The 17,959-nt window shown below is 43.6% G+C and overlaps 1 protein-coding gene across 2 annotated transcripts; it reads left to right on the plus strand.

Annotated features, from left to right (window-relative positions):
- Nucleotides 1-244: 244 nt before the first annotated feature.
- On the plus strand, nt 245-17,201 carry tubgcp3 (tubulin, gamma complex associated protein 3). 2 transcript variants are annotated; one of them, XM_012857220.3, is made up of 24 exons: nt 245-441; nt 2,010-2,117; nt 2,607-2,674; nt 3,280-3,357; nt 3,740-3,948; nt 4,735-4,913; nt 5,452-5,564; nt 8,000-8,125; nt 8,223-8,291; nt 8,392-8,524; nt 8,621-8,787; nt 10,395-10,505; nt 10,592-10,700; nt 12,507-12,696; nt 12,784-12,919; nt 13,016-13,084; nt 13,163-13,298; nt 15,287-15,375; nt 15,683-15,814; nt 15,907-16,047; nt 16,158-16,274; nt 16,386-16,480; nt 16,691-16,706; nt 16,905-17,201. In XM_012857220.3, exons 1-24 carry the CDS (start codon nt 366-368, stop codon nt 16,974-16,976), a joined length of 2,739 nt encoding a protein of 912 aa, XP_012712674.2. In that variant the 5' UTR covers nt 245-365; the 3' UTR covers nt 16,977-17,201. The 2 variants fall into 2 exon arrangements, with proteins under 2 accessions (XP_012712674.2, XP_012712673.2); XM_012857219.3 differs by lacking the exon at nt 16,691-16,706.
- Nucleotides 17,202-17,959: the final 758 nt, after the last annotated feature.

Below are 17,959 nucleotides of genomic sequence, written 5' to 3' on the forward strand. Positions count from 1 at the left end.
ATCATGAAGTCATTATTTCATTCCAGTTCACATAAAAATATTTAAAAAAAAACTCACAGTAAGATAAAAGTAGCACATTTTCGCCAATTTTAACAGTTTATCCGCGGGGAAAAAAAGTAGATATTGGGGTGAGTTACATTTTAAACTCATCTTTCTGACTGCTGTCGGCTTTTTTCGGCTTCAGTCGTCGTCAAACGTCTGGAACCTTATTTTGAAAGGAACCCGGTCACGTTCCTTCCGGCGCCGTGCTAGCATGACCCGCTTTGTCAAAATGGCGTTGCTAGAACTGGGAGGCGGCAGTTAGTGGACATCCATCCAACGCGTTTATCCTTTAGGGAACACGAAACCCGATTTCCACGGCCAGGATGGCAAGTCTGGACCAGAAATCGCCCAATGTTCTGCTGCAGAGCTTGTGCTGCAGGATCACGGGAAAAAGCGAAGGTACGTCAGTTAACGCTAGCCTGGCCGCCTGCAAGGAAGCTCCCAAGCGAACTCCTATTGAAAAAACGCGTCATTTTATTTCAGCTATGCGTATTTGGTCAAATCGGTTTCCCTACACACACAACACATATATTGCGCTCTTCGTCGGTGAAGGGTGGACATTTCGGCGCGATCATTTTACGCCAGGCGTCTCGTTATTTATGAATAATTAAAGGTTTTTCGACTCACGGGTTTCAACGACGTGTAACGGTTGAAGTGGCCCAGGAAACGGACCAAGATGGAGTTTGTTTATATTTAGCGATCTCAACAAGATCGCAGACTTATCAAACATGTTAAAAATGATGCTCATGATGTTGTGGGGGTTTTGCTGTGGACAGGTGGCACGCAGCGGGATCGCTGTGCTGCACGTCGCGCTTCACAGATGCTGGTGTAATTTACAGCTTTGAATGCTTTGCTGGACTGGTTTAAAGGTTATTTCAGTTGTTTTGTTCGCTAGTCGACATTTCAGCCACCCCCGCCGGTCAATGGGAGGTTTGCACGGCTTCTGGATGCACTTGCATCCCTGCTAGGTGCAGGCCCCTGTTGGCAGGAAGACACCCACACCAAAAGCTTGTCATCCTATACTCTGGCTTTCAGTCAACTTACACCCCTATAGCTTTTTTTTTTAATTGACCACGTTAAATAACAGATAAGATCTTACTTAAAGTCTGATTGTGAAGCAGTAGGACAATTATAAATGAAGACTCACCTTTTTTTCTCAAGTTGTTGGCAGCCTTCTTCCCCAGAAGAAGAAGTCATCTGCCCCCGCCCCTCTTTAATAAATGCATCCCCACATCATGATGCTGCCAACACCATGTTCCACTGTATGGACGGCACGGTCAGGTTGATCTCCAGTGTTAGTTCTCCTCCACACTTTGCCTTTTTCATGTGGGCCAGAGCAGAGCAGCTCCTTCCCAACGTGAACTACTTTGTTGCAATGTGTAAACTGGACTACCTTTAAAGGAGCTATACGTAAGATATTTACTGTGAAATCCACCTAAATCATTCTCATCTGTCACCGAGGATATAAGTAGCGTTCCATATAAACAGTCAGTCTCCTCCATCAACAACGTCTTAGTCACGTTTTTCTCCGTCCAAACCTAGAGTTACAGTCCTAGAGTGTAGCCCGTGTTTACTTCCTGGTTCCTGAGCCAATCATATGAGAGTTCCCAGGGTTGGCTGATTTGAGCCAAACGGTGTCAGTGTTACTGTGAGATGTACAAAGTTTGGGCCTTCGGGGTGTCTTATAACCTAAACCAGGGCTCTCTGATACAGTTTTCTCAACAGTGTTCCTAATAACAAACCCTCCGAGGCCTTCAGAAAACAGCTGCATTATACTAAGATTAAATCACAGACCTATGGACCTTTTTCACTCATTTTTATTTTTTTCTAACGGAAGATGGTTGAGCTAGATATTATTTATGGGTGTCAGTCTTGAATTTGGACCAAACATGACATCTGTAGTACAAAAGGCCCTGAAATGCGTCATTTGTTTTAGTAATAATTTTAGTGATTTTGTGTTTCTCCAGCGGAGGTTGCCCACCAGTTCCAGTATGCCGTGCGAGTCATTGGCAGCAACTACGCCCCCACCATCGAGCGAGACGAGTTCCTGGTGTCGGAGAAGATCAAGAAGGAACGTAAGCGGAGCAGGACTCGGACTGTGTGAATGAAAATGCATCTATCACACGGGTTGCATGCCAAGCTAGACTGTCACAGAATCACGGCGTATGGATATGCGTTTGGCGTTGGATCTATAAGCATAGCAGATAATAAATCCACGCTGTGTGTGTATTCTATTTTTTTTTTTTTTATGCTGGAACAGCTATAGGAGAACATTAATTTCACCACAGCAGCTAATCCCGGCGGACTGGTATAGTAGCTGATGAAGCACAGTAAGCAGGAACGCATTGATCTGAGGTACCGCTCTGAGGTTTTTTAACAGAAATATCTCAACACTTCAGAGACTGGGATGCCCAGACTTCGCTTAGTTCTAATTTATTTTGATGTTTTAAAAGAAAGTCTCACTGAATCAGGGGACTGCCCCAGATTCAGTAGTTTGAGGGTACGTTGACCTGCTTGTCTCCTCAGCTAACAGGGTTGTTTTTGGGTTGTTGTTGCCTTTGCAGTGTTGCGGCAGAGGAGGGAAGCAGACGCTGCGCTGTTCTCAGAGCTGCACAGAAAACTTCAGACGCAGGTTTGTCCCGCTCGCACAGAAAAGCATCTGCGTGAAGCATAAAACGACGATCCAACATCTTGTTTTTTTTTTTTACGTGATAGTAGTTAGGGCTGCACGATATATCACAAATGTATTCTCACAATGTCGCTGTACATTATCTCAGTATTGCAAAAAAGTGCTTGGCCGGTAATAAATACCAAGCATTCAGGGTCTCTAAACGTGAGATGATATCTATTGCTTAAAGCAGCAGGAAATGTTTTATTAGCGCATTTAGATGTTCTACAGGAGTTACTTGGATTAGACACTGCAAAAACGGCAGGTTTATTTGGTGGTACCAGAGTAAAGGGGGGGAGGGGGGTTAATCGCATATGCTTTCCTCTGTAGCACTTTGAATTGTCTCGTTACTGAAAAGTGCTACACAAATAAACTATCCTTGCTTTAATCAAATGTAATCGTAATCTTTTAGAATTGGATTTGTAAAGAAAGTAGAAAACGATGCGTCGTTATCCTACTGAGTCGTATTTACGTGCTACGTGTCGGTGTAATGTGCCAAAAAATGTGATACCTTTTGTTTTTTTGCAAGCCACTGTGTAACCTTTGAAATTTCTTGCGCTGCTCCTCAGGGGGTTCTTAAGCACCGCTGGTCAGTTCTGTACCTGCTGCTCAGCCTCTCCGAAGACCCCCGCAAACCTTCCAGCCGGGTAGGGGAAACGCACCCACACAGCCTTAGGATGTGAAAATTAGCAAATTTTCGCATATTTGCACATTTTGCATCATTGCATCTCCATCTAGCAATGCAAATGCTGCCGAACTCTTAGTTTTGAAATGCATTGTTGCACAAATGCCCTTTGCACAATCAATTCTGCACGTACAAATGGTTTTAAAAATACTCACCTGTACACTGTGACTTCTCCTGCATTGTCTACATGTCAATTGTTTACTTTTAAATCACTGCTGCACCTCATACTGTAATTTAATTTAATTTTACTGCAATTTACAAGCTGTATGCACTCTGTGCATACAAAATGACAAATAAAGCTGTCTGAACACGAGTTTAATCCCGGTTTAAACTGGCCCCCTCAGGTTGGAAACTACGGGGCGCTTTTTGCCCAAGCCCTCCCCAGGGACGCGCACTCAACCCCGTTCTACTGCACCCGGCCCCAGAGCTTGGCCCTGGGCTACGGGGAAAGGAGCGCCGGCCTGTCTGGGAGCGTTGGCACCAGCGGGATTTCCAGTCTGGGAGTCTACACGCTGAACGGACCCACGCCGACGGCGCAGTCCCTGCAAGCCGGGTGAGTTTCCACAAATCCTGATTTTAAAAGGGTAGATGTGATGTTTGTTTGGGCTCGGCTGTCATCGTCACAGCTGAATTACGTGTCGGCTGCGGTTCAGCGGCTCCACCCTAAGAGGCTGTTAGCAGAACAAGGTTGTTAATCTGATGTTTCTGTAAACGTCCTTGTACAAGGTAACGAGCACCAATTAGCCCCAGAACACGATCTCACCTTTTAGCCCCGAGCTGTTAGAACGCAGGTTTATGAGGCTTCAGAGGCTGTTTTGCCCCATTTGCTCGCATTAATGATGCAGGAGTCCTTCATCTGAAAAATGGCCAGTAAACACTCTGGGCTCACCTTCTAATTGGGAAGGTTGTCTGGTCTGAAACAGGTAGCTACACCTTAATGATCCTAATGGTCTGCTTTGTTGACGGAGCCAATTTAGCGTTTTGGGAGACATCCGATGAAGGAACTCTTAGATTTATCCCGGGGTTCCTGCATTGCCTTGAAAAACGTCAGAATGTGATTGTAATGGTTTTTAGGCCTGAATAATTCTGGAGAATTATTATTTTTTTTATCTCATTTTCTAAAAATTGCATCTGCAAACCCGGCTATTTGCTCCTCTGTTTGTTAGTCCATGCATCCATTATATCCCTCTGTTCCCCTGTCTTATCTATTGATGCTTAGCTCTATCCATTACCCTTATTCCATTTTTTTTGGGGGGACCAGCTCAGTAAGTAACCCAATCAGGAGTCGGATCATTCCCAGTAACGAATCGGTGCCTTTTTGTGTGTGTGTGTGTTTCAGTCCACCCCCCCTGTCTGCAGCTGCAGCCACTCAGTCTCTGGGCTCTCGGCTGGCCTGGGCTCTTCCTATAAGCTCCTCCCCTTCTGCCATCATGGCCCCGCCCACAAGCCGGCCACCACTCGGCCCACAAGTGCCAAACACCAGAGCGGTCCGTCCTCGCAGAGACGGCGACGGGACCGGTGAGTGACGTGAATGAAGACAGAGACCCAATCAGGAAAACTGCTTTGGGTTTGTTTGTTTTTAAAGAAATGATCAATTATTAAAGTGCTACTTAACATTTTAAGTAGTTATTGATGTCACCCTTTTAGTAAATTAACACAGAAGCAGAGTTGTTTAAAAAAAACAAACCAGAAATACTCATCAATATCCCTAATCTCTAAACTTCTCTGCAACATGAGGTTCAACCTGAAATTAAACTTTCTGTAGAGGTAGTCTGAAGTGTAAAGTATCATTAATTCATGCTAAAACACACAGAGGCCATAGCATTTGGCCTGTTGAGTTTTTCCTGCAAGAATCTTTAGTTAAAAAGATAATTTGATCAAGCTATCTCAGATACAAAAGAAGTTTTGTTGCCTCTTGATATTAAAGGTGCTGTTGAAATAAAATCCTAATTTCTTGTGCTAAATTCACCGCCGGCATTACGCCCCCGACGTTTATTTCCAACCAAAACCTCAAAACGGACGTCCAGCTCTGACCAACCGTCTTGTGCCGCCGCAGGTGAGGTGAGCGAGGCGGCGCTGGTGCGCGACATCCTCTACGTCTTCCAGGGAATAGACGGCAAGTTCGTCAAGATGAACGCCCAGGACAACGGCTACAAGATAGACAACAAGGTGCGCAAACTTTTTTTTTTTTTAAGGGACTCAGGGAAGCAGAAATTCCTCATCTGGTCGGGAAGCTTCCCGCTAACTAAAGCAGAGCTGGAGTGATGTAACAAGTGGGGATATATTGAGTGCGCTTCAGCAGGTCGATGTAAGGCTTTTTGGCGCCAATAAACATCAACATCTTTTTTTTTTTATTTCCTTGTTGATTTTTTTCGTTTCCCCACTCCCGCTGGGGGTGAATTTGTTCCCATTTTCTCTCCGTGGGACTAAACATAGGTTTCTGGTCGATGTGCTCCATCAGGACCCGCTCCCAAGGGAGCCGCAAACAAATTAGTCAAGGACAGAGATATTTTGGAGCGTTCCCCCCCCCAACCCCCCCCCTACTTAACCTCTCTTCAAAGCTTCCCAGATAAAAGGATTTGTTAAGCAGATGAAAATTTAATGCATCATTAAATGCGAACCACACTCCTGCCGGGAAACCGGCCTGTTGCTGCTCCATTGGCCTTCAAGGTAACCTGGCTGCATGTTGGAAACTACAGTCGGTTCTCTGTTAATGACACGTAAACACGTAACATGACGCATTTTTTAATTAGTTTAAGTCTTAATCGGCCATATTGCGTCAGAGAGGTTTTATGTAAGTCTTAAGTTTTCTACCAGGCCGATAATTTGGATCGTTAAATGACTTTCTATGTGTTTAAGATGGAAATTGTGGTCTATTGGGGGAAAAAAACTACAGCTGAGAATTGGAAATTTACACCAAAAAAATCAATCCTGTTAAATCTTCAAAAATCTAATCAGACACTTGTTTGAATATTGTAGAGAGAGAGTGAAATATTATGAAGTACACAGTTGTAGTAAGAAATAAATGAGATTTATGCTCATTTATAAATGACATATTAAAATGAGATTAGCAAAACCTTGTAAATAACTATTAACTATCATCGTTATTTTTACAATTCTTTCTTTTCAGTTGTTTGGTTTTGGGGTTGGCGATTAAGGCTGCACAATCTCAGGGAATCCCTGTCACTGCTACCCTTTACTTAAAGGAGCTATAAGTAAATATTTACTGCAAAAATCAACCTAAATTATTCTAATTTGTCACCCATGATGGAAGTAACATTCCCTCTGAACAATCGCTCCTCTCCATCAACAACGTCTTAGTCACGTTTTTTTTTTCTCCGTTTAAGCCTAGAGGTACGGTGCAAAACGACTTCGGTTCAGAGTGTAGCCCGCGTTTACTTCCTGGTTCCTCAGCCAATCATATGAGAGTTCCCAAAACAGAGCGCAGCATTTGGTATTTTATCTTGGCAAAAGAGCAGCAGCCTTTTGCCAATGGAACAGAATACAACAGCATATAAGAAGTAAACATTCAGTGCAATAACAGACCGTTTATAAACAGCGTATTGGATTGTTGTGATTGGAAAGCCGTTGTACCGATTTGAGCCACAAGGTGTTATTATTACTTATTGCTCCTTTAAAATCGCTTTACCACAATTCCCCCACTACTCTGAGTGAGCTTGAGCATCTCGGCCAGTGAGAATTCACATCAAGTGTGGGAATTAAGTGGAAAAATTATTATTGACATGTATAATTTTCCCTTGAAATATATTTCCTTTGCAATATTACATCCAAGAGGTCTTGTTAATACAATATAGCAATCGCTGATGTGACAACAGGGACTCGATATAAAGGTGCATCGCTTTTGTATTATGATAATATTTTCTAGATATTATAGTGAATGTCAGAAGTAGAGAAATGTCAATAAAATGTCAAAGACAGAAAGCAGCACAGGGCAGCCCAGACCACAGCTGGACGTTGGCAAAGAGTTATAAAATAATCTCTGCAATATTAAATTAGTTGTTTTGTTATACAATCGGCACCAAAGAGAGAGACAGAGGAGTTTCTGGAAGCTTGAATTTCAAATCTTTCTGTGGCGAGTTCCCGGGTAATAAAAAGGTAGTCTAGGAAAATGTTGACTGAGAATTAGTAGATTGGAGACCTAATACTCAGGCACCCTACTGAGAAAAATAAAAGCGCTTTTGGGTGAACCCAGTCTGCCTGTGTGTGCATCGATATTTAAAAAATATTGATATTTTTAAAAGAGATATGATGAGACTATATTGTTTATATCTAAGTTGCTTTGTAATTATACTTTTATGTATTCTAGTTAGTTAATTTTTTGACGTTTCTCATATTTATCTACAGCTGTTTGTTTAAAAATTTGCCTTTGAGACATTTTGGGATGAAGCTTTGATTCATAGATGCCTTTTCATAATTTAAATTTAAATCGTGTATTGGCATTCATCAAGACAATTTTCCCATCTTGCAGAGACTTTTCTTCTCGCCGTTATTTGAATAAGTTGAGATTTTGCTACTTGCAGGAAGAACCCCTTTGTATATGAAGTTTATAATCTATTTATTCGACGCATGCTTGGCCTCACTAGGTGGTGCTATGCAAGTCCCTGAGGGACATCAGCAGCAGACTGGCTGAGCTCGGCTGGCTCCACAACAAAGTCAGGAAGTACACAGACGCCAGGACCCTCGACCGGGCCTTCGGCTTGGTGGGACAGGTGTGTGTTTGTGTTCGACATGTGTGCAGCTGTCCCTCAGACACACACACTGTTAATTTAAATTTTTTTTATCCTCTGTCACTTCTGAACCTCCCAGAGCTTCTGCGCGTCGCTTCACCAGGAGCTGAAGGAATACTACAGGCTTCTCTCTGTCCTCCACTCGCAGGTAAACGCGCAGACTGATCACGCGTGGGTTTCAGCTGAGATTCCTTTATTCCAATTTAAAGAGTAAATCCCTTTTGTTGATCTTCGTGTGTGCTTTTTAGTTGCAGGTGGAGGACGAGCAGGGCGTGAGCATGTGCGCAGAGAACAGTTTAACTCTAAGGAGGCTTCTGGTCTGGATGTACGACCCAAAGGTGCGACTCAAAACGCTGGCCGCCCTCGTCGACTTCTGCCAAGGTGGGTCAGACTCCTACTTTAGGGTCTGTGCGGGGGGGTCGGTGCACGTTTACACGCCGGCTGCCTTGACTCTGACCTGATCCGCGCGCCTTTCAGGTCGTAAGGGAGGCGACCTGGCCTCTGCGGTTCACTCCTACGGGAAGACGGGAGACCCCCAGATGAGAGCGCTGGTCCAGCACATCCTCAGCCTGGTGTCCCACCCCATCCTCAACTTCCTCTACAGGTGGATTTACGACGGGGAGCTGGAGGACACTTACCACGAGGTGCGTTCGTTTCCTGTTTGGGGATGATCTGATCGGCGGTGCTGAAACGCTCCGTGCTTAACGAGGCCGCCGAGGGCTGGCCTCTGGGAAGAAAAACTCATTTAGAGTTTATTACTTATTTCTGGAACATTGTTCCCTTCAACTGCACTGATGTTTGACCCCAATGAATGAGACCATTAGTGAAACGGGTTGGGGGGGGCGGTAGACCTGCCTCGTAAATGAGAAGTGATGAGAGCAGCGTAATGGAGAGCACCATGATGGATGCCTCTTCTTCAACCCCCCCTCACACCGTATTTACGAGTTCAGCATTATTTGTAGCGCTGGACTGGATTTAAATGCTGTGTTTAAGACTACGCAAATTGAATTATTAAACCTTTCAAGGAATAAAATTACCCAGGAGGCCGTGCAAAGGGCTACGGTAATGGCTTTTAAGACATCTAAAGTGCAATACACTGTGACATTTTTAGAGAATATTTGTTTTTGTTTTTTAACACAAAAAATTTGAAAATTTTTTTGTGTAGAATAGAGGGAAAAATTGAAACCAAACTAATAAATATTGTAATTTTAATATGCATTTATGAGCTATTATTTGTTTTTTGTTTTTTTGTGGGGAATTGGGTAAAATTCCTTCTGGTTCATAATCACAAGTAAAATTGCGTGCGTGCAAATTTCAAAGCTGGTCATTTTGCCTTTCGAAAGAAATAAAAACCGTCCAACCCGAAACCAGCGTCACCACCGTCTCACAGCACGAACGGCAGAACAATTGGCTGCTTTCACGTAAATTCGCCGATAACACATAAAAAAAAGTGACTAGAAACAAATCTACCAACGTTTAAAGAAAAAAAAGTCACTAAAGAAGTGCAACATGGAGGGAGCTTAGTTGTTGTTTTAGTTTTTTAAGACGGAGCTGCTCGGGTCAACCGAAAGCAAAGTTAATTCAAAATTCACTGCAAGACCACCGTTTAACCCTGGGAGGACACAAAAGCAGGATTTCAACAAATGCGCACAAACTTTTTAAAATGACCAGGATATGTAGACAGTACTATAAGACAACCATGTTAACAGATTTTGGGGTGAGTTACGCTGTAAGGAACCATGTTTTTATATTTTCTTTATGCTTACCGTACATCTCTACACCTAAATAATGTTAGTTTGTCATTCTGATTGTGAAGGATAAATGTCACCCTGGGTGGAAAATGTGTTTTTGTCATGGTTGTGTTTTTTTCTTTTGCATTTGACACAAAAATCTGGCATTTTACCGGAGGGGTCTTGGTGAACCTTTGAGAGACATTGTGTACTCTGTATACTATATAAGTTGGATTCAGATGTTTTCAAGCAGCCATAGAAGCTACCTCAATGTATTTCAGTCATTTAAACTAAACTAGTTGAACAAACCAGACTTAATGAACGCCTTACATCTACTAAAAGTATAAAATTTCAGGTTTTATCGGGTTTTATATCTCTGCCTCTGCAAATTAGCGGAAGAGCAGTTTCATCCAGTTCACGACTTGTAAACACACAGCTGCCTTAGCCCACTATGTTCTCTTGTATTTCCCATTTTGAGCAGCGGCCCTGGATGTAACCGCCTTGTTGTTGTCTGTTTTTAGTTCTTTGTGGCGTCGGACCCCAACGTAAAGACGGATCGTCTGTGGCATGACAAGTACTCCCTCAGGAAGTCGATGATCCCCTCGTTCATCACCATGGATCAGGCTCGCAAGGTAAACGCACGTCACAGGCCCTCCACTACGAGGACGACATGCCGTGGAAAACAGCCGAGCGTCTCCTTCGTTTTTGTCCCTTTTAGGTTCTGCTGATTGGCAAGTCCATCAACTTCCTGCATCAAGTCTGCCACGACAGAACACCGCCAGGCAAAATCACACCAGCGTCCAAACCTGCCGACACGCCAAAAGACGGTAAAGTTTGTCTCCAGGATCTCGAATCGAGATGACCTCAGTAAATGCATGAGGTTTTATTGCTAACTTTGTTTAATTAGGGGGGGGGGAGATAAAGGAGTCAGCTTGAAGTTCACCTCCTAATGGCTGAGAAACAAAGCTTTTAGGAGTGGCCTAGTCAAAGTTTGCATCTAAATTTGATTGAGTTGCTGTGGCACAACCTTCTATTACTTATAGGGTTTAGGATGGTTGGTTTGGATAGCTTTTTTTTTTTCTCCTCATTTAGAAACATGATCTTTGTTTGATCTGTGAAATTTAAGTGTGACGAAAAAAAGAGAAGAGCTAAAAACCGGGCAAGTAAAGTAAGGGAGTAAAAATACTTTTTCAAAGCGCTGCATATATTGAAGTCGGCTGTTCAGGGTTGTTGTTGAGTGAGGCGTGCTAATGACATCAGTGTCCACTCGGTATCGATGGTCATATTGACGAATGTCGGTGGACAGGCAGGGGTCGATGCTCTTAGCGCTCGCCGGCCTCGTCCTTCTGCCCTTCTGACTGCCGACCAGACGGATTATGCTTGGCCATAATTCATTGATCCAGACTGTGGGACTTGGTTTGATCTGTAGCCTTTACTGTGTGGAGCTACTGCAGAAAACATTGATATCCAGTCAGGATTATCGGGCTCTGTTTTAGTCTTTGTCGTTTATTTGCTGCTTTCCAGAGGCTTGGTCTCAGTTCAGTTCATACATCATTTAAGAAGTTGTGGAAATGCAGAGATCCAGCTGGACTCCACCCTAAACTATCGTCTCCAGCCCCCCTGAGGCCCTCAGCCAAAGGAATTATGGAAAAGTGGGGAAAACTTTATGAGGTTCTACCAACCCACATCTAAAATTCTTATCTCTGTTTCCTCATATCCTTCTGTCCTCTGTTCCTCCCTACTTTGTCCTTCCTCTCTTCCTTAGGTCTTTTCTTGTGTCTTTTTTCCTTGCCCCCTCATTGATGTCCTTTGTTTCCTCCGTCCTTTGTCTTGTTCGCTTACTCCGCTCTTTCCATGTCTACGTCTTTCCTTTCTTCCTTGTTTCTTACCTTCTTCCTTTCCTTATTTCCTTCATTTTTCCCTGTAGTTGTCACTTCACCTTTTGGCTTTCTTTTCTTAGATCATTCCTTGAGTCCATTGTATCCTTCCTTTATTCCTTATGCCCTCCCTTCTTTCCTTCCTTTCCTTGTTTCTTATGTCCTTTCTCAGTTTGTTCCTTGTTTCCTTTCTTCCATCCTTCCTGTCTGTAGGGTTTTCTAGTCTCCCTTTTAAATCTCGGCCAATGTAAAGATGTGCCATAACTCCTTAATGAAATAAAATACTTACAATTTAAAATAGATATTGAAGGGTGGAGAACTCTGGAAACTTGACTCTGGAAATGTTCATGAAGTCGTGGATCTATAGATTTTCCACTGGGGGAAAAAACATCCACGCTTTTCCAAAGTCCACTCCTGCGGTTCCTGATCCCCTCCTGACTGGACCGCCGTAATGCATTTCTAATCCAGGATCCCCAGTAGAAGCATCGGCAGCTGCTCTGCTGTTTATCACACTTAAAAATCCACAGACTCGACATTTAAACCTTTTGAGGAGACATTTGAATAGATCTGTCAGAGCAAACCTCTTGCTCGTTTGCTCTGACCTACAATTAATGCTTCAGCTGGTTGAAATCATCCTATAATGTAAAGTTCTGTATAAATATGCATTATATTGTTGTTTTTGAGTTAATAGTAGGACCTTTACGTAGAACATGGTTAACGGCTGGGGCTGACGCCTCGTCTCCGCTCTCCCCGTAGCTGCAGAACTGCTGTCGGACCTGGAAGGAGCTTTCCAGGAGAAAATTGACGCGGCCTACTTCGACACCAGCAAATACCTGCTGGACGTCCTCAACCGTAACTACCTGCTGCTGGAGCACCTGCAGGCCATGAGGAGATACCTGCTGCTGGGCCAGGGAGACTTCATCAGGCACCTCATGGACCTGCTGAAGTCGGGACACCTTTAACGTTCTCTAATGGCTGAATTGTAATGCCCAGCTTGGATGTTGAGTATAATCTGTGTATCGTTTCTTCCCAGACCGGAGCTGGCCCGCCCCGCCACCACGTTATACCAGCATAACCTGACTGGCATCCTCGAGACGGCGGTCAGGGCCACCAACGCTCAGTTCGACAATGCCGAGATCCTAAAGAGGCTGGACGTGCGCCTGCTGGAGGTACCGCTATGATATAAATCTAGATTTTTCCTGTCAGAAGTCGCCGCATTTTTACATTTCCTGCTAAGTACCGCTGTGTCTCTGTGTGGCCTTCAGGTGTCTGCTGGTGACACAGGCTGGGATGTCTTCAGTCTCGATTACCATGTTGACGGACCCATTGCAACAGTAACTCCCATTAGACTGTCTAAAAATCACCTTTTGCGTTAACACGCTTGTAGAAACATGTTTCTCTATGTGCGTCAGGTGTTTACCAGAGAGTGTATGCCCCACTACCTCCGTGTGTTTAACTTCCTCTGGAGGGCCAAGAGAATGGAGTACATACTGACGGACATCTGGAAGGGACAGATGTGTAACGCCAAGCTGCTCAAAACCATGCCTGGTGCGTTGACAACGCCTCTCCAATGAATTATGAGTTCAGCCAAATACAGGGAAGAAAGACGGTTGGTCTGTGGAAGACGACCCAACATACATGCAGAGCTGCTATTGAATGGTTTAGGTGCTCAAAGCTGGCGGAGAGATGCAGCTATACCTGAAACTGCATGTGGTTTTATACATTTATTCCTCAAGGGGCTTAATACTAACGCACGCCACACATTTAAGATTTCTATTTTTTTTTTAGAAAAGATATTTTCCTTCCCATTCAAAACAGAAAAAAAGGCATGTTGAAGTCGGTGGTGTGATTAAATGTAAAAATGTTCCAGTATAAAGACTTAATGGGTTTCTTTTGTTATCTTGGTCACGTTGAACTGTGCGCCAAAGTGCAACACTTATTAAAAAGTCAATTAACACCGCAGACACACATAAAAACGTGTCAAATTACCTTCTGTACACCAGTCTGCATGGTAAACATCTCCACCCAGACCTCTGAGTTCTTTGGGACCCTACATTCATCTGTAGTGGACAGACTAGCTTGCCACGCCCTCACTGTCTCTTTAGGTGTAGCTTTTGTGAACTGATGCAGCTTTTCTCGCTCCTTTTCTGCTGTACCAACAATACGATTCTTTGTTCTTGGTTTGAAGTTCTTTGCTTGTTAGATTTAGTGGTGTTTTCTTTAAATCGTCCATGCCTTTGTTCAGCACTTTGACCAGTGCCTGCTGTTTTTGAAGTGCTTTAGAAATAAAATTGGTTTTGCGTTTTTAATATGAAAATGGCCTAATGAGGATTTACCTGTCACCTGTCAGCGTAAGAAATTAAAGTTTTTCGCAAGCGCAGAAAATGTTACAACAAATAGGTTACCGTACTTTTCGGACTATAATTCGCTCCGGAATATAAATTGCATCAGTCAAAAAATGCACCGTAAAGAGGAAAAAACAAATAGTCGAATTTATTTCGAAATTTCTTTCAAACAATCCAAGACTAAAAACTGACATTTAATCTGGTAAGGCAACTTATTCAATTACAAAACTGCGTCTACAACCAGCTGACTAACCTGGAACATACCTGGAAAGTTGAATGGGGTATATTAGCATAAGAAGCTAAACAGCTATTTAGTTGCTGGCTTCTTTTGCTGTCAAATTATGCTGAAATTAGACCATGAATGGTGCTGCGTGCTAAGCTAACAGTACGACACAAAATGTTTGAGAGCAACATAAAGCTCATTTACATCAGCGAAGTTGTAAACCCCCTGGACAACAGACCTGTAAGCTAGCGCTAGCTGTTATTAGCTTCATGTTAGCATGTTAGCTTCATGTTATTAGCTTCATGGTTGCTGCACCGCGCAATGCTCTGCTGCGTGAATGCAGACTGAAGCAACATACAAACGTGTGTTCAGTTAACGTTTCAATTAATTTTTAAATGGTATAAGAGCAGCATATACTTCTCACAAGCCTAGAGCGCCCTCTTGAGGCTATAGATGGTAATGTTTACTTGTTGGTTCAAGTTGGTCAGTATGAATAACCAATTAAAATTGGAAGATGCAGAAGTTGCACATGACTATAAAACGCAGGATCGGTTAAACTATTAAAAAAAAGTGTGACTTGATAGTCCGAGAAATACAGTATATACATAATCTGGCCACTTTATTAGGCGCAGGTACTGAGTTGGGCCTTCGTTTGCCTTCAGAGTTGCTTTAATTCTTCGTGACATAAGTCCAGCAAGGCGTCTTGAGATTTCTGTGCATATTGACATCATAGCAGCTCAAGGCAGTGGTAGATTAGTCGGCTGTATGTCCATGTTGGACTGAGACTATTAAAGCCTCTGGAGTCCAGAGTCCATGTTAAAGAAACCCGTTTGAGATAATCTGAGTTTTGTGACATGGTGCAAATCTGTGTGTAAACACATTACTCTTGCTTTTGCTTTGACATTGTTAAATTTCCAGTGTGTGGGTTTGTAATATCCCTCTACCTGCCCTCCTTTTTGTCTTCCTAGAGCTGTCTGGTGTGCTGCACCAATGTCACATCCTGGCCTCTGAAATGGTTCACTTCATCCACCAAATGCAGTACTACATCACCTTCGAGGTTCGACCGCCACCTCTGCTGCCGCTGTAACGTACTGGAAGACATGAACAGAGCAATTACAGACCAACATATTGCTTTGTTTTGTAATAATAGCACTGTATGATTAGGATGATGGGGAAATGGCAGGGTAATGTAAAGTAGTAGGGACTTCAGGTACCCAAGTAGAGGCAACATGCTTTTAAACGTCAGAAGGTTTCCTGCTTTCTACCAAGTCTGCGTGTAGAAGCGACATGAAAGCGCCACCGTCACGTTTGGTTGTCCAGTATTGCTCCCAGAAGCCACTGCTGAACTTCGCCTGTGCGTGCAGGTGCTGGAGTGCTTGTGGGACGAGCTGTGGAGCAAAGTGCAGCAGGCCCAGGACCTCGACCACATCATCGCCGCCCACGACGTCTTCCTGGACACCATCATCTCCAGATGCCTGCTCGACAACAACAGCAGGGTGACGCGGCGGCATCTATTCGGTTTGATAATCTCCCATCTCCCCCGTTTGGCTCACGCTTTACTCAATTCTGCTCTCATCTCTCCGTCTAGTCTCTTTTGAACGAGCTTAGGGCCATATTCGACCAAATCATCGAGTTTCAAAACGTCCAGGACTCTCTCTACCGTTCAGCGCTGGAGGAGCTCACCCTCCGGCTACAGTTTGAGGAGAAGAAGCAGCAGAGGGAAGAGGAGGTAAGGACTCCATAAACGCTTAAATAGAGACTGATGCACAGTATAAGTATTAATACCCCTTGAACCTTTGAAGAACACCTGACAGAACTGGTGTTTGTCTGCCGATTCAGGGGGAGTGGGGCGTGACGGCGGAACAGGAATCTGAAGAGAAGAGGAGGATTCAGGAGTTTCAGGACACCATACCAAAGATGCGATCCGAGCTTCGAGTCCTCACCCACTTCTACCAGGTACCCGCCTCACTCTCCTTTTTTTAGATTTGATCCAATATTTGGTCAAATCAGCAGCTTGACTTGTTTTTTTTTTTTTTTCCTGCTTCCCTCCTCCCTGCTCCTTCTCAGAACACCATCCAGCAGTTCCTTGTGCTGTTGATGATGAGTCCAGATGAGAGTCTGCGCTTCCTCAGTTTCAGACTGGACTTCAACGAGCACTACAAGTACGTCTCCTAAACCTGATATGATTCACGTTTGAAAGCTAAAATCTTCCTGTTGTTGAAAGCACAGCTCATCTTTTTAATACAGATAAAGTCACACAACACCATAGGGACCAGGGAGTATTTATGGCAAAATTTATGTTTAACACCATAGTTTTTTTTTTTATTTCAACTGTTTTTCCTTTTTTTTTTTTTTTTTTGACTGACCAACAGAGGAGCCTGGAGTCAGGTGAGGCTGAAGGGCTCATAGAGCGAAAGCAGAACACTTTAGGTAGATTCTTGTCATATGAAAAAATGATAAGCCACCAAACCGACCGAGTTGATTAGTTTTAAAATGATGTTGAGGAGAAATGTGCGTTTTTCATTTCATCGTTTTCAAACACCCGCACGGCTTTTCCCAAAACGCTTTGGTCCGTTTCCCCATCAGGGCCAGAGAGCCGAGGCTGCGAGCTTCGCTGGGCGCCACCAGAGGGCGACGTCTGTCAAACATCTGACGTGACGAAGGCGGCGCGCACAGACCACGCCTCCCATCGCAGCACGGGGGTGTGACCTCACGAAGACGAGCCGACACGCGTCACCGCCGTCCAGATGATGCCACGCCTTAGAGAAGCCTGCTCTGGAAACATCAGTGGGGGGAAAAAAAAAAAACGTCCAGAGCTAACCAACCCTGAAAACGGATCTTGGCATAAGATGAGAATCCTGCAATAAACAAAACAGAAACGACTTCAGCTTGTGAAACCTGTGCAGACGAGTGTGAGGCAATGAAAGGCGAAGCCGTCAGACTGAGCTCTCCGGGTCACCTTACAAGGCATGCCTTATTAAGGAGGGAAAACAAAAACTTTTGTTTCTCAGCGTGGTTAAAAAGTCCAGTCCCAACACACATATCTGTATATAGAGTGTATGTATGTGTTAAAGCTCCTCTAAACATCAACATGTGGCTTTCTGTCTTCCCCCTAGAGGGCGACCAATATGAGTTTGAGATGCATTTATTTTCCGTTTTTGTTTTTATGGAGGTTATTAAAATAACACATTCTATTGGCTGTTAGTACTTATGCTCAGTAAATGTGTCGGGAGGGTTTTTGTTCATTTTTATTTTGCAGAAAAGACAACGTAGGGTCAAAAGTTTAAGGAACAAACGAAATAGTATTTCATATTTACAAACAGGATCCGCAAACTGTATGTCGACCTAAACTTTGTTTTCTACTCCTTTCTCTTAGGGGGCCTATAATTATACTTTTAGCATCAGAAAACCTGAAAAATCGTTGAAGTATGAAACATAAATCACAATCACCCTGTTTTATTTAATTTTATCCTTTCGAGCAAGGCTGATAGGTCCTTTAAAAACGCACAAAAAGAGCCTTTTGAGTCAGGAAGCATTTCTATATATGGGCGATAGCGTGGTGTCTGTAAAACAAACAAAGGATAGTTTTCTTTACAAATAACTATTTCCTATAGGGACATCTGATCATATGCGCAGGTAAA

Source organism: Fundulus heteroclitus, chromosome 24, assembly GCF_011125445.2.
Source record: "Fundulus heteroclitus isolate FHET01 chromosome 24, MU-UCD_Fhet_4.1, whole genome shotgun sequence".
NCBI classification, from domain to species: Eukaryota; Metazoa; Chordata; class Actinopteri; order Cyprinodontiformes; family Fundulidae; genus Fundulus; species Fundulus heteroclitus.